This window comes from Cucurbita moschata, unplaced genomic scaffold, assembly GCF_002738365.1.
Source record: "Cucurbita moschata cultivar Rifu unplaced genomic scaffold, Cmos_1.0 Cmo_Scf00001, whole genome shotgun sequence".
NCBI lineage: Eukaryota > Viridiplantae > Streptophyta > Magnoliopsida > Cucurbitales > Cucurbitaceae > Cucurbita > Cucurbita moschata.
This window is the reverse complement of record NW_019268517.1, coordinates 10,544,176-10,558,034: the sequence shown is the minus strand read 5'-3', so window position 1 is coordinate 10,558,034 and position 13,859 is coordinate 10,544,176. Positions and strand designations below refer to the sequence as shown.

The 13,859-nt window shown below is 38.9% G+C and overlaps 2 protein-coding genes across 7 annotated transcripts; one reads left to right on the top strand and one right to left on the bottom strand.

Annotated features, from left to right (window-relative positions):
* Positions 1-467: 467 nt before the first annotated feature.
* Positions 468-2,298, bottom strand: LOC111448453 (NEP1-interacting protein 1-like). The gene is made up of 5 exons (XM_023088077.1): positions 1,748-2,298; positions 1,368-1,546; positions 1,153-1,236; positions 886-1,053; positions 468-809 (listed from the first exon to the last, which is right to left on the bottom strand). The coding sequence occupies exons 1-5, from the start codon at positions 2,016-2,018 to the stop codon at positions 687-689; spliced, it is 825 nt and encodes a 274-aa protein (XP_022943845.1). The 5' UTR covers positions 2,019-2,298; the 3' UTR covers positions 468-686.
* Positions 2,299-4,864: 2,566 nt separating this feature from the next.
* On the top strand, positions 4,865-13,847 carry LOC111435248 (DNA-directed RNA polymerase II subunit 1). 6 transcript variants are annotated; one of them, XR_002709069.1, is made up of 15 exons: positions 4,865-5,179; positions 5,829-6,092; positions 6,468-6,767; positions 6,861-7,019; positions 7,179-7,340; positions 7,428-7,648; positions 7,739-7,880; positions 7,968-8,303; positions 8,403-8,689; positions 9,020-12,382; positions 12,537-12,608; positions 12,714-12,767; positions 12,850-13,004; positions 13,080-13,194; positions 13,583-13,847. XR_002709069.1 is itself a non-coding variant. In XM_023072866.1 (14 exons), exons 1-13 carry the CDS (start codon positions 5,096-5,098, stop codon positions 12,968-12,970), a joined length of 5,565 nt encoding a protein of 1,854 aa, XP_022928634.1. In that variant the 5' UTR covers positions 4,865-5,095; the 3' UTR covers positions 12,971-13,004; positions 13,583-13,847. The 6 variants fall into 6 exon arrangements, 2 of the variants coding, with proteins under 2 accessions (XP_022928634.1, XP_022928584.1); XR_002709073.1 differs by having other exon boundaries at positions 13,565-13,847; XR_002709064.1 differs by having other exon boundaries at positions 13,080-13,396.
* Positions 13,848-13,859: the final 12 nt, after the last annotated feature.

The following is a 13,859-nucleotide window of genomic DNA, read 5'->3' as shown; positions in this document are numbered from 1 at the left end:
AATGCCACAAGAACGTGCAACAGCTCAAACTCATCGCTAACAGATATTGTCCTCTTTGAGCCGTTCCCTTATCCAATCGATGTGGGACTCCCCAATCCACTCTCCTTTGGGGCCCAACGTCCTTGCTGACACAGTCTCGTGTCCACCCCTTTTGGGGCTTAGCCTCCTCACAAGCACATCGCCCGATGTCTAGCTCTGATACTATTTGTAACAGTCAAAGCCCGCTGCTAGAGATATTGTTTTCTTTGGGTTTTCCTTCAAGGTTTTTAAAACACATTTGCTAAGGAGAGGTGGATAAAGAATGTTTCGTTCTCCTCTACCACCATACCGCCAATGTGGGATCTCACAAGACGGTTGAAAGATAAACAAAGCAATGGCTGAATCTTAGAGGTTGTTGAAGAAGGCTATCACTATATCTTTCAGCAAAAGAATGAGAAGCAACCAAAACTCATAGCATAATTGATCAGTAAGGAAAAAAAAGAAGGAATATGGTTTATTCACAAGAGCATATAAGGGTATAATTACTCAAAATTTTTATACATCGATGAGGATCGATCGTCACAGTATGTTCCGAGTCTGATGCCTCTATATCGAACTACTAAACCAATGATCTAACTCGAAAATAAGGAAATTTTCTCTTTGTAATTTACAAGGGCAAGGTTAACACAGTGGTGAGTGGAAAAATATTACAGATCCCTTCTGCATAAAGGGCAAGAACCATGAGTAATAAGCCATTTATCAATGCAGGGCAAATGGAACATGTGATGACAATATGGTAAGCTTCTTACAGTCTCTCCAAGCTGAAAGTCCTGGGAAAATCAGAGCCATTTCAACAACAGAAATTTGTGTTCATACGGGAGAGATCCATAAAAGTTAGAGCCTAACCTGAAGGCAAACGGAACAACAGACTTTTTCTCCATAAGCATCTACACTGTTGTTCTTAGACACCATGATCTTGGGAATTTTCTCAACCAGGTCCCCAGGCAGTCCTTTCGAGCTGCCAGTGTCGAAGATGTTCGAGATGTCGTCAAAGCTCGTCTCTGCAGCACCCATCTGATGCACATCGAAACCAAAACATGAGTTTCATCATTTTACATGAAGCTACACAACTATACAATTCACCAGCCACAATCAATGGCATTGCAAAGCTACCTGACTTTGAACTGCGCTCAATATCGCTGGACCGATCCGTTCTCGAACTAGTCGTCCACTGAGGAGGCTTGCAATGACATCAATCTACATAGAGTTGAGGACAAAACGATGTTGGATTATCAAGAACAGAGCGAAAATATGAATAAGGATTAAAAAGATTTAGATTCGTATGAGGGTTCAAATCATCAAAAGATTTGGATAAAAAGTTTGCTCACCAGATAAAGAAGACAACCTATCCCTGATTCATCTGATTGCCAAAGAACCAAAGAAGATTCAAAGACTTCAATTGAAAAAACAGCACCAGAAATTGCCCCAACAGCAGCTCCTCTAACAAACCCACTCTCTGTTTCTTGACCAATTAATGCTCCAGTCATGGCTCCAAGCAAAGTCCCCACTGCCAAAAGAAACAAAGATCAATTTCATCTCCTTCAAACCCAAATAATCTTAAGAAAGCCCTCTCGGCAAATCAAATTCTCAAATTAGTTTCCGTACGAAAGGTTATCATGAGGAAGAATCACAAACATGGAAATGATCCCAAGAACTGCAGAAAATCAATTAGAAACAAACAAACAAACAAACAAACAAACAAACAAACCTAGGGCGAAGAAGAAAGTGAAGATCGCAGACAAAATGTTGCCAAGAATCGCATAAACCGCATAGCAGCAAATTTCTCGAACTCTGTCAAAGAGATTCCCAAACGAAGGCGAGGAGGAAGAAGAAAGCCGAAAAGGATTGGCTATGAAATCCATGGAAATCAAAAAGGTTGGTCGAAAATGGAGAATCGAAAAGAAACAAGAATTGGGGAATTCAAAGAAAGGGCAAAAAAACTTGGATCTTAAGAAGGAGAAGACGGAAAACAACCGCATCAACCAACTCGCATTTAAAGCTGCTGCCGCTTCGAGGAGATTTGTTCTCGCTCCAAATCAAAGGGTTTAGGGATAATAAATCAAGGGATTGCATTGAAAAGACGAAAGAAGAAGAAAAGAGGGGGATGGTTCGTATCATATGACAAAATCCTCCTCTCTGTTCAACGAGTAGTTCAGGGTAATTAATTGGTCCACAACAAATCCAAGCAATTGGCACTGCCATTACCATTACCAGATTGGTCAAAAATGGATCTACATACACACACAGAATTTGAGATCGCCATACCAATGGCTACGCTTTCCAGTCATCCTCCACAAATCTACCGCCGATCAAGTGGGTCGCCCGCCATCAATTTTTCTCTATTATTTAACTCTTTTTTCTTTTTTCTTTTGAGGGTCTTAGATTGTGATTCATATAAATAAATAATTAATTAAAATTATTTATATAATCAATTTTTACATATATCATATATCAAATTAACAATATATAAGTTGTAATGGTCAGATCCACTGCTCGCATATATTATCTTCCACACCCTTATAAATGGCGGTCTGTTCTCCTCCCAACTTATAGGAGTTCACAATCCACTCCCCTTGGGGCCCAGCGTCTTTACTGGCACATCGCCTCGTGTCTACCCCCATTCGAGGAACAGCGAGAAGGCTAGCACATTGTTCGATGTCTGCATGTTTACCCCCATTCGAGGAACAACAAGAAGGCTAGTACATCGTCCAGTGTCTAACTCTAAAACCGTTTGTAACGCCCCAGATCCACCGCTAGAAGATATTGTTCTCTTTGGGCTTTCCCTCTCGGACTTTCCCTCAAGACTTTAAAACGCGTCTGCTAAGGGAAAGTTTCCACATTCTTATAAACAGTGGTTTGTTCTCCTCCCCAACTAATGTGGGAGGTCACGTTAGTTATCTATCAATTTTTTTTTATCTTAATTTATAAATAATAATAATTAAATCATAAAAATTCTGGTATGATATATTTTTAAAATTTAAATTTAAATTCGAATAAAACGTATACCATTAAAATATTTCTAAAATTCAATGGTATAAAGACCAACCGAAATGTTTTTAAAAAACTTGTCAATCATTCCAAAACTATCATATATATATATATATAGGAAATGTTTAAAATATAAATTATTACCAATTTAAACTATAGAATAAAGGATATTATTTTAAATGATTCGCGTTAGGTTTCTCATAAGTCACGATCAAATGTATACAATTTCGATATATTCATAATCAGAAAAAATAAATCACCTTTGAAAAAAAAATCTAAATTTTATAATTTAATAAGAGTTCGCATGGAGGTTAGGTTTGAATTTGACTTTTTAGGAAATTAAATTAGGTGTTTGAAAATTTATTTCGATTATAATAATATTAAACTTATTTCGATGATAATAATATTTTAATTTGTACTCATTTTCATGACGTAGATGGAAACATTTTTCGTTCTAGATTATGACCGAACCTAATCGTGGGTTAGGATGACACGAAAAATATCTTCCTTATAAGAAATTTCAAATACGAGTATCCAAATATTTTATGGCCCCACAACTTTAGGCCCATTCTTATCCTCGTGTTTTTCTAAAGTTTTTGCATTTCAAAAAAATTAATTTTCGTTTATTTTCAATTAAATTATAAGTTTAGTTTTTTAATTTTTAAGTTTGTGTCTGTGTTGGTTCCTTTCGAATCCTTTCGAACGTGTGTCTTGTACATTATTAAAATATTTTAAATTTATTAAATTGAACCTTCTTATTCGATGGTTCAATCATAGGAATTTTATGGTTAAACGTGCTTTACTTTGAATAAGTTTACGTTAGATGACCTTTTCTCTTAGAAATCTATGTGAGCGAGAACAAAACATGTTGGAAAACTCGTGGGTTTGTGGGGATTGTATTCACTCTGTGTCTATGTCGCAAGGGAATGTTGAGACTATCAGGTGCCGAATCCTAATATGAATTTTGGATATGGGTCGTTACGTACCAGACGAGGTACGTGTTTGAAATTTTAAACATAAAATATTATTTTTCTTCGAGAAATTAATTGATTTCATTATTAAGTAATAATTAGGACGAAGAACAAAGAATATATATATATATATATATATATATATATTAATTATTGAGAGCTGACGAAGCTATAAGTAGTTGAGGCCTCAACGATCACTCGTGATGAAAATGAGAAAAATTGAATATTGTTATTTAATATTCATTGATTTTAGATATTTTTATTGAATGAATAAATCCTTTTCATTTTCATCTATTAAAAATTAATTTAAATTTTAAAGAAAAAAAAAAACACCTTAAAAAACACGGTTCTTTCGAAAATCAACATTATTAAATATAGTATTGATCCATTCCGAAGTTAAATCAAATCGAATTAAATTCATCATTAATTTAGATCTAACTTTTTTCCCGAAATATTATATTTTCTACATAATATTTATCATCGTCATATAAAATTAAAGGTTAAATTATAAAGGAGTGTACAGTGAATACGAGAACTCGACCCAACCCTATCCAAATTGTAAGGATTGGGTCGAGTTTTTTAAGGATCCATTTCAGTTCTGATTGAGTACGGGTTTATAGTGTGTAGAGGAATTGATCAACCTAACCGAACCGAATGGTGTAATAAGATGGAGTCATTATAAATTAAAATTAAATGCATTGATATTATAACTGAATTTGGACATTGATTAAAGTAAAATGAGATAATAAAATACAAGCCCAAAATGGTATTGAATAAATAAATTGAAAACCTGATGGACAAGATGGTAATTTCGCAGAGTCGAGCTGCCCAGCGTACCAATTTCGTCTATAAATACCCCACTAGGGTATTACTCAGTGGTTGGTTTGAAGCTCTCCTTCCGAAGGGGGTGCCTGCGATTTAGGGGAGGGACATCGCTGTCGATTCTCTCAGTCGCAGCAGAGGATAACGGAAACGAACTGAAAATTTCTGATACTCGAACTCCAATTCCATTCCATTCCACTTGAACAGTCCGGAACTTCGTTTTCAATCTCTTCTTCTTGCTCTAGGGCTTTGTTTTTGCACTTCGATCGCTCGCCATGGATTTGCGGTTCCCCTACTCCCCGGCTGAGGTTGCCAAAGTCCGAATGGTTCAGTTTGGCATACTTAGCCCAGATGAGATTGTAATTCTCTATCCATCCATCACTTCAATTTCGATTACAATGTATTTCGTTTAGTTTGATTCTGTCTCTATGTTGAGAGGTCGATCGGGGATGAGGAATGGTTTACGTTTGTATGAATTAGGTTGCTTTAGGAAGTGGCTCAGCTGGGTTTTTGCTGCCTGTTGGTTTATTGATGTGCAAGTTCTGTTTGTTTTTTTGTTTATAGAGTTGGAGTACTGGATGAACTTCCGGGGTTTTGTATTTTATTAGTTAGGGACCAGGGCCGTGTTCTTTCTTCTTGTTCCTTGTATTTTATTCACTGATGGGTAATGGTTTCTTATTCCTTGAAATGCATAGCTTTTAGTGGACATTTTTGGGTTCTTCTTCTCTCACATTTTAAATTGAAAGTTGGTCTTGAGCTAGAAAGAAACTTATATTATTTTTTAATAAAATTTAAATTATTAAGTTTTATTCCAAATGATGTGTTGTTTTTGTTTTTGAATAATTTGAAATAGGAAATAGGAAATAAGAAACCAGATTGTTTTCGTATGCCAATGTTTCTTTAAATTGAGAAATGGATAATATAATCTGTTACAAAATCCATATGTTGGAAGTGAGAATTTTTTTTACTACACACCTTGGTGTCTAAACCATATTCTTTGGACTTCAGAGGCAAATGTCCGTGGTGCAAATTGAGCATGGTGAAACTACAGAGAGGGGTAAGCCAAAAGTAGGTGGTTTGAGTGACCCGCGGCTTGGTACAATTGACAGAAAAATGAAGTGTGAAACTTGCACTGCGAACATGGCTGAATGCCCTGGACACTTTGGGCACCTCGAGCTTGCCAAGCCAATGTTTCATATTGGATTTATGAAGACTGTGCTCACTATCATGCGTTCTGTTTGCTTCAATTGCTCAAAGATTCTAGTTGACGAGGTACTGTTCTTTCTTAATATTATATTTTGATGTTTACTGGATTGGTTTCCTTTTTTGTCCTTCAGCTAAGTATGATTTCACGCTGTACATGTTTTTTTCTTTCTTTTTCTGCTTCCTTGTTGCTATGATTCGTTATGAATGATTCCAGAAGACTGCATAGGATTACCTTGGCTAGGACTTTTATGGTTTTAGACCATGTAATATGTTCGTTATGGTTCTTCTAAGAGCGAAGTGGAAAAGATAACTGGAATGCATCTCTTTAAGATGTTGGGATAATGGGAATTTGGGTCTAAGTTATCATTATCTTATTGATTGATTCTAGCTATTGCATGGAAATAGTCAATTACCTTGAGCAATCCGTTTATCATTTTTCAGGAGGACCCAAAATTTAAACAAGCGATGCGGATAAAGAATCCCAAGAACAGGCTTAAAAAGATTTTGGATGCCTGCAAGAACAAAACCAAGTGTGAAGGTGGAGATGAAATTGATGTCCAAGGCCAAGATTCAGATCAACCGGTGAAAAGGGGTCGGGGTGGCTGTGGTGCTCAGCAGCCTAAGATCTCAATTGATGGTATGAAAATGGTTGCAGAGTACAAGGCTCAGAGGAAGAAAAATGATGACCAGGAGCAGCTGCCTGAACCTGTGGAAAGAAAACAGACACTTAGTGCCGAAAGGGTGACCAATTTCAATCCTGATTAGCATTATCCTTCGTAATTAATTTTGCATGTACCTCTTTCATGAGGTCAAATGTTGGATGGATTCTTGTAGGTTCTTGGTGTTCTGAAAAGAATAAGCGACGATGATTGCAAACTCTTGGGCCTAAATCCAAAGTATGCTCGACCTGACTCGATGATTCTGCAAGTCCTTCCAATTCCTCCACCTCCTGTGAGACCATCGGTTATGATGGACACCTCATCTAGAAGTGAGGTATGCCTGTTCTGCTTTTGTTTTATGATGTCTAATTGTTTCTTTTTTGTTTACTGCTTCCAATAAAATTCATTTTATTTTTCTACTTAGTTTCTGGGATAGTGTTACGATGCTTTTGACAATATTGGATCAATTTTAACGTGGCATTTCTCAATGCAGGACGATCTAACTCATCAGTTGGCTATGATTATAAGGCACAACGAAAACCTCAGGAGGCAAGAAAGAAATGGTTCTCCTGCACATATCATTTCAGAGTTTGCACAACTACTGCAGTTTCATATAGCCACGTATTTTGATAATGAATTACCTGGACTACCCAGGGTATTGAGTCTCTTTTATTTCTGAAGCTATATGATTTTCTTTTTCCAACCATTTTTCTTCTTACTTTCATATGTTGCTTTAATCAAGGCCACACAACGATCTGGGAGGCCCATTAAATCTATTTGTAGTAGGCTCAAGGCAAAGGAAGGCCGGATTAGGGGTAATTTGATGGGAAAACGTGTAGATTTTTCAGCACGTACAGTTATAACACCTGATCCAACAATTAATATTGATGAACTGGGAGTGCCATGGAGCATTGCTTTGAACCTTACATATCCAGAAACCGTGACACCATATAATATAGAGAGGTCCGTGTTTTAAAATCATTTCTAGCTTCTTGATTCTTTCGCTTTCACAGTATTTATTGTTTGCGAATGGTCTCTTCTTTTGAAAATCAGATTAAAGGAACTTGTTGAATATGGTCCCCATCCTCCACCTGGTAAAACTGGTGCCAAGTACATTATACGAGATGACGGGCAGAGGCTTGATCTTCGATATCTTAAGAAAAGTAGCGATCATCATTTGGAGCTTGGGTACAAGGCAAGATTTTCTGATCATGCATGCAATCTGATTTTTGGGTGTTTTATAATTCCTAAATTCCTCATTCTTTTGCTGCTGTGATCATAGGTGGAGCGTCATTTGAACGATGGTGACTTTGTACTTTTTAATCGTCAGCCTAGTCTCCATAAAATGTCTATCATGGGACACAGAATCAAGATTATGCCCTACTCAACTTTCCGCCTAAATTTATCTGTCACGTCACCTTACAATGCTGATTTTGATGGTGATGAAATGAATATGCATGTTCCTCAGTCATTTGAGACAAGGGCAGAAGTATTGGAGCTCATGATGGTTCCCAAATGCATTGTGTCACCTCAGTCAAACCGTCCTGTCATGGGTATAGTGCAAGATACTCTGTTAGGATGCCGTAAAATTACAAAAAGGGACACCTTTATAACAAAGGTCACAGTTATATGATTGTTATCTCCTGTCCTTTTAGCGTACAAACATTTTTGTTCGTTGTAAGTTGGGATCTGAAATTGCATCGATAAATTTGTGCAGGATGTTTTCATGAATATCTTGATGTGGTGGGAAGATTTTGACGGGAAAGTTCCTGCCCCTGCAATTTTAAAGCCACAACCTCTTTGGACTGGAAAACAAGTTTTTAATCTTATCATACCAAAGCAGATTAATCTCTCGAGAACTTCTGCTTGGCATTCGGAGTCTGAATCTGGATTCATTACTCCGGGGGATACTTTTGTTAGGATTGAGAAGGGGGAACTGCTTTCTGGAACTCTTTGCAAGAAGACTCTCGGAACTTCAACTGGAAGTCTTATACATGTTATTTGGTATGCTGCATTAGCTATAGTACTCGACGTGGTCTGTAATCATCATCATCATCATCATCTCTTAAAAAAGTAGTTGCACTTTTTTTTTTTGAACTAATACTAATCGCCATGGTCATAATGCATTTTGAAAAGAACTGTTCCGACTCTTTGTTTGACTAATTGGTGATGTCTTTATCACATTAAAGATGGCGGTTGGTGTTTCAAATGTCATGTTCGTTCATTTGAGTTGCCTAGATTAAGGAGTTAACAGTCTCATAAATTTTTTTTTTACACATGCTTTTCGTTATCGTTTTTATGAAATTGAAGCTCAATCATGTAAATCATTTTCAGGGAGGAGGTTGGTCCTGATGCAGCTAGAAAATTTCTTGGTCATACACAGTGGCTTGTCAATTACTGGCTTTTGCAGAATGCTTTTAGCATTGGGATTGGAGATACAATTGCTGATGCAGCCACCATGGAGAAAATTAATGAAACTATTTCTGCAGCTAAAAATGAAGTGAAAAATCTCATTAAGAAAGCCCAGGAGCGTAGTTTAGAGCCTGAACCTGGACGGACGATGATGGATTCATTTGAAAACAAAGTGAACCAGGTCCTGAATAAGGCTCGTGATGATGCTGGTAGTAGCGCGCAAAAAAGTTTGTCAGAGAGTAACAATCTGAAAGCTATGGTTACTGCAGGATCCAAGGGAAGTTTTATCAATATCTCCCAGATGACTGCTTGTGTGGGGCAGCAAAATGTTGAAGGGAAGCGAATACCATTTGGTTTTATTGATCGAACTTTGCCCCATTTCACTAAAGATGATTATGGGCCTGAAAGTCGTGGCTTTGTTGAAAACTCATATCTTCGAGGATTGACCCCACAGGAGTTCTTTTTTCATGCTATGGGAGGTAGGGAAGGTCTTATTGATACTGCAGTCAAGACCTCTGAAACAGGATACATTCAGAGGAGGCTGGTGAAGGCCATGGAGGATATCATGGTTAAATATGATGGGACTGTTCGAAACTCACTGGGTGACGTAATTCAGTTTCTTTATGGTGAAGATGGCATGGATTCTGTTTGGATAGAATCTCAGAAACTCGATTCTTTGAAAATGAAGAAAAAGGAATTTGAGAGGATCTTCAGGTATGAGTTTGAAGATGAGAACTGGAAGCCAAGCTACATGTTGCCAGAGCACGTTGAAGATTTAAAAACTATCCGTGAATTCCGCAATGTATTCGAGGCTGAAGTCCAAAAGCTTGAAGCAGACAGGTATCAATTGGGAACAGAAATTGCAACCACAGGTGAAAACTCGTGGCCAATGCCAGTTAACCTCAAAAGGCTTATTCAGAATGCACAAAAGACTTTCAAAATTGACTTTCGAAGGGCCTCTGATATGCATCCTATGGAAATTGTTGAAGCTATCGACAAACTTCAAGAACGGCTGAAGGTTGTTCCTGGTGAAGATCCTCTTAGTGTGGAGGCTCAAAAGAACGCCACCCTTTTCTTCAATATATTGCTGCGAAGCACTTTTGCTAGCAAAAGGGTTTTGGATGAATACAGGCTTACACGCGAAGCGTTCGAGTGGGTTATTGGAGAAATAGAATCACGCTTCCTTCAGTCACTAGTTGCACCTGGTGAAATGATTGGCTGTGTTGCTGCACAATCCATTGGAGAGCCAGCGACTCAGATGACGCTTAATACCTTCCATTATGCTGGTGTTAGTGCCAAGAACGTCACCCTTGGTGTTCCCAGGTTGAGGGAAATCATTAATGTAGCCAAGAGAATCAAAACACCCTCTCTTTCAGTCTATCTAAAACCTGAAGCTAATAAAACTAAGGAGAGAGCCAAGACTGTTCAATGTGCTTTGGAATATACTACTCTTAGGAGTGTCACACAAGCGACGGAAGTATGGTATGATCCTGACCCAATGAGCACGATTATTGAAGAGGATATGGATTTTGTGAAATCCTACTATGAGATGCCAGATGAAGAAATTGCGCCCGAGAAAATCTCCCCATGGTTGCTCCGTATAGAGTTGAATCGTGAAATGATGGTGGATAAGAAACTTAGCATGGCGAATATTGCCGAGAAGATCAACCTTGAATTTGATGATGATTTGACTTGCATATTTAATGATGATAATGCTGAGAAGCTTATACTTCGTATCCGTATCATGAACGATGAAGCCCCAAAGGGTGAGTTGAATGATGAATCAGCTGAAGACGATGTGTTCTTGAAGAAAATTGAGAGCAACATGCTAACCGAAATGGCTCTTCGGGGAATACCAGATATCAACAAGGTTTTCATTAAGTGTGGTAAAGTGAACAAGTTTGATGAGAATGAAGGGTTTAAGCCAGAGATGGAGTGGATGTTGGATACAGAAGGTGTCAATCTTTTAGCAGTTATTTGTCATGAAGATGTTGATGCGAGGAGGACCACCAGCAACCATTTGATTGAAGTTATTGAAGTTCTTGGGATTGAAGCAGTTCGACGTTCCCTCCTAGATGAATTGCGTGTTGTTATCTCCTTTGATGGATCTTATGTTAATTACCGGCATCTTGCCATCCTTTGTGACACCATGACTTATCGTGGCCACCTGATGGCTATTACTCGTCATGGTATCAACCGAAATGATACTGGACCGATGATGAGATGCTCATTTGAAGAAACTGTGGATATTTTACTTGATGCTGCAGTATATGCTGAAACTGATCACTTGAGGGGTGTTACTGAAAATATAATGTTGGGTCAACTCGCACCCATAGGAACAGGAGGTTGTGCTCTGTATCTCAATGATGAGATGTTGAAGAATGCTATTGAACTCCAGCTGCCTAGTTACATTGATGGTCTGGAGTTTGGCATGACACCTTCCCGTTCCCCGATCTCAGGAACTCCTTATCATGAAGGGATGATGTCTCCTAGTTATTTGTTGAGCCCGAATCTCCGCCTCTCACCTATTAGTGATGCTCAATTTTCACCCTATGTTGGAGGAATGGCTTTCTCGCCTACTTCGTCTCCGGGATATAGCCCATCATCTCCGGGCTACAGTCCATCATCCCCTGGCTATAGTCCTACCTCCCCTGGTTATAGCCCCACTTCCCCGGGATATAGCCCTACCTCTCCTGGCTACAGTCCAACATCTCCAACCTACAGTCCTAGTTCGCCTGGTTACAGCCCAACTAGTCCTGCATATTCTCCTACGAGTCCATCTTATTCACCCACCTCTCCAAGTTACAGCCCCACCTCTCCAAGTTACAGCCCCACCTCTCCAAGTTACAGCCCCACCTCTCCTAGTTACAGCCCAACATCTCCAAGTTACAGCCCCACTTCGCCGGCTTACAGTCCCACTTCTCCCGCTTATAGTCCCACTTCACCTGCATATAGCCCGACTTCACCCTCCTACAGCCCAACTTCACCCTCCTACAGCCCAACTTCGCCTTCCTATAGCCCCACATCACCCTCCTACAGCCCAACATCCCCGTCCTACAGCCCTACATCACCTTCCTACAGCCCCACCTCTCCAGCATATAGCCCCACCTCCCCTGGCTATAGCCCCACGTCACCAAGCTACAGTCCCACTTCGCCGAGCTATAGTCCGACATCACCAAGTTATAATCCTCAATCAGCTAAATACAGCCCATCACAGGCCTACTCACCCAGTAGTCCACGGTTGTCTCCATCAAGTCCCTATAGCCCAACCTCCCCGAACTACAGGTAGTGGGTTGTTAAAGTATTTTTGGGTTTAAATGTCTTTAGTAGTACGTTCAGGCGTTTGAATATGAACTCTGTTGCATATATGCTTGTTTTCCTGGTTTGTTTCTGTATGCCTTGAAGCTAATAAGTTCGAACTTCTTGTCTTACCTTGCAGTCCAACATCACCATCATATTCACCTACGTCTCCGGCATATTCTCCATCAAGCCCAACCTACAGTCCTAGCAGGTGAGCTTTTACTGCCTCCTTTCTCGAGGGCTCACTTTAACATCTATAATTATCATGATTACCTCGCAATTTCCCTAACCCATTATTTGCCTTTTCTCTCTTCAGTCCATATAACACAGGAGCCAGCCCAGACTACAGCCCCAGTTCTCCACAATATAGGTTAGCCGAGATAAACTCTTATAGTCAAAAACATTCTCATCTTTTTTTTTAGTCAGCATCTAATCATTTATATTACTTGCAGTCCAAGTGCAGGATACTCACCTACTGCTCCTGGATATTCTCCGTCATCTACTAGTCAGTACACCTCACAAACAACTGACAAGGATGATAGGAGTAGAAAGGACGATAGGAGCAATCGATGAGGGTTGATATCAAATATCTGGGTTGAAGGAAGAGGTAAAGTTCTTGAAGCCCTGATCTCGTGACGATTAACAAGGCTAACTGGTTCGTTTTGTAATAATTGATCTTCAGGGTGTTTTATATGTGGATTTCTCTTCTGTGTTGCTTGCCATCATTCTGGATCTCGGCTTGGAAAAGGGGCATTGTATCTTTGTAGCCGGATTCAGTATTTCGTTAAAAAGATTGGGTGGGTACATATTATGTTAATAGGGTTGATTATTCCTCTAGGAAGCCTCTTAACTGAGGACAAGAGTGCTAACATTTGAGGTAGCTTCATATAGTCAGAAAGAATTAGAAGGAAGAACAATAGAGTTGACAAAATCAGAGAAGACTGATTTTGGTGTGCAGGTGTTCTAGATATAATTGATGACTGAACGACACAGCTCACGGTAATATAGTTATTTTTGTTTGTGTTGTTTTGACTCTCAAAACTTGCCTTTGTGACGTTCGAACGTTCAAAAAAGTTTCGAAACACGAACCACATTAACCTTTTGCAAGTGATTTCTTAGAACATGTTGTAGTTAATCCTTCATTGTATAATTGTACTGATTGTGCAGGTAATTTGTAAATGTCAGGCCCTCGAAAACCGAGAACGAGCAGAGGCAAAGAAACGACCAAACATTATATGATTTAGATTTCGCAGAGAACAGAACTTGTCTGAAGCTTTGTTTATTTTACTATGAAGAATCTGTGCTGATTATCTTACAATTAGCCCCTCCGTTCCCCTGTATCTTTGTACCTTACCAAATAGCAAATGATTATGTGAAGAAAACTGTAATTTGTTTGACTCAGAAACTGTACTAAGAAATAGGCCCCTCAACTATGTATTAGTTTTTTTTTTTTTTTTTTTTT

What these genes read in the sequence shown, in the direction of transcription:
- LOC111435248 (XM_023072866.1), top strand. Translation starts at nt 5,096, where the DNA reads ATGGATTTGCGGTTCCCCTACTCCCCGGCTGAGGTTGCCAAAGTCCGA. An exon ending in ACACCATATAATATAGAGAG is followed by an intron (nt 7,649 to 7,738) that starts GTCCGTGTTTTA and finishes TTTGAAAATCAG; the next exon opens with ATTAAAGGAACTTGTTGAAT. An exon ending in CCCAGTTCTCCACAATATAG is followed by an intron (nt 12,768 to 12,849) that starts GTTAGCCGAGAT and finishes TATTACTTGCAG; the next exon opens with TCCAAGTGCAGGATACTCAC.
- LOC111448453 (XM_023088077.1), bottom strand. Translation starts at nt 2,018, where the DNA reads ATGCGGTTGTTTTCCGTCTTCTCCTTCTTAAGATCCAAGTTTTTTTGC. An exon ending in TAGGTTGTCTTCTTTATCTG is followed by an intron (nt 1,237 to 1,367) that starts GTGAGCAAACTT and finishes AACTCTATGTAG; the next exon opens with ATTGATGTCATTGCAAGCCT. An exon ending in TGAGCGCAGTTCAAAGTCAG is followed by an intron (nt 1,054 to 1,152) that starts GTAGCTTTGCAA and finishes GATGTGCATCAG; the next exon opens with ATGGGTGCTGCAGAGACGAG.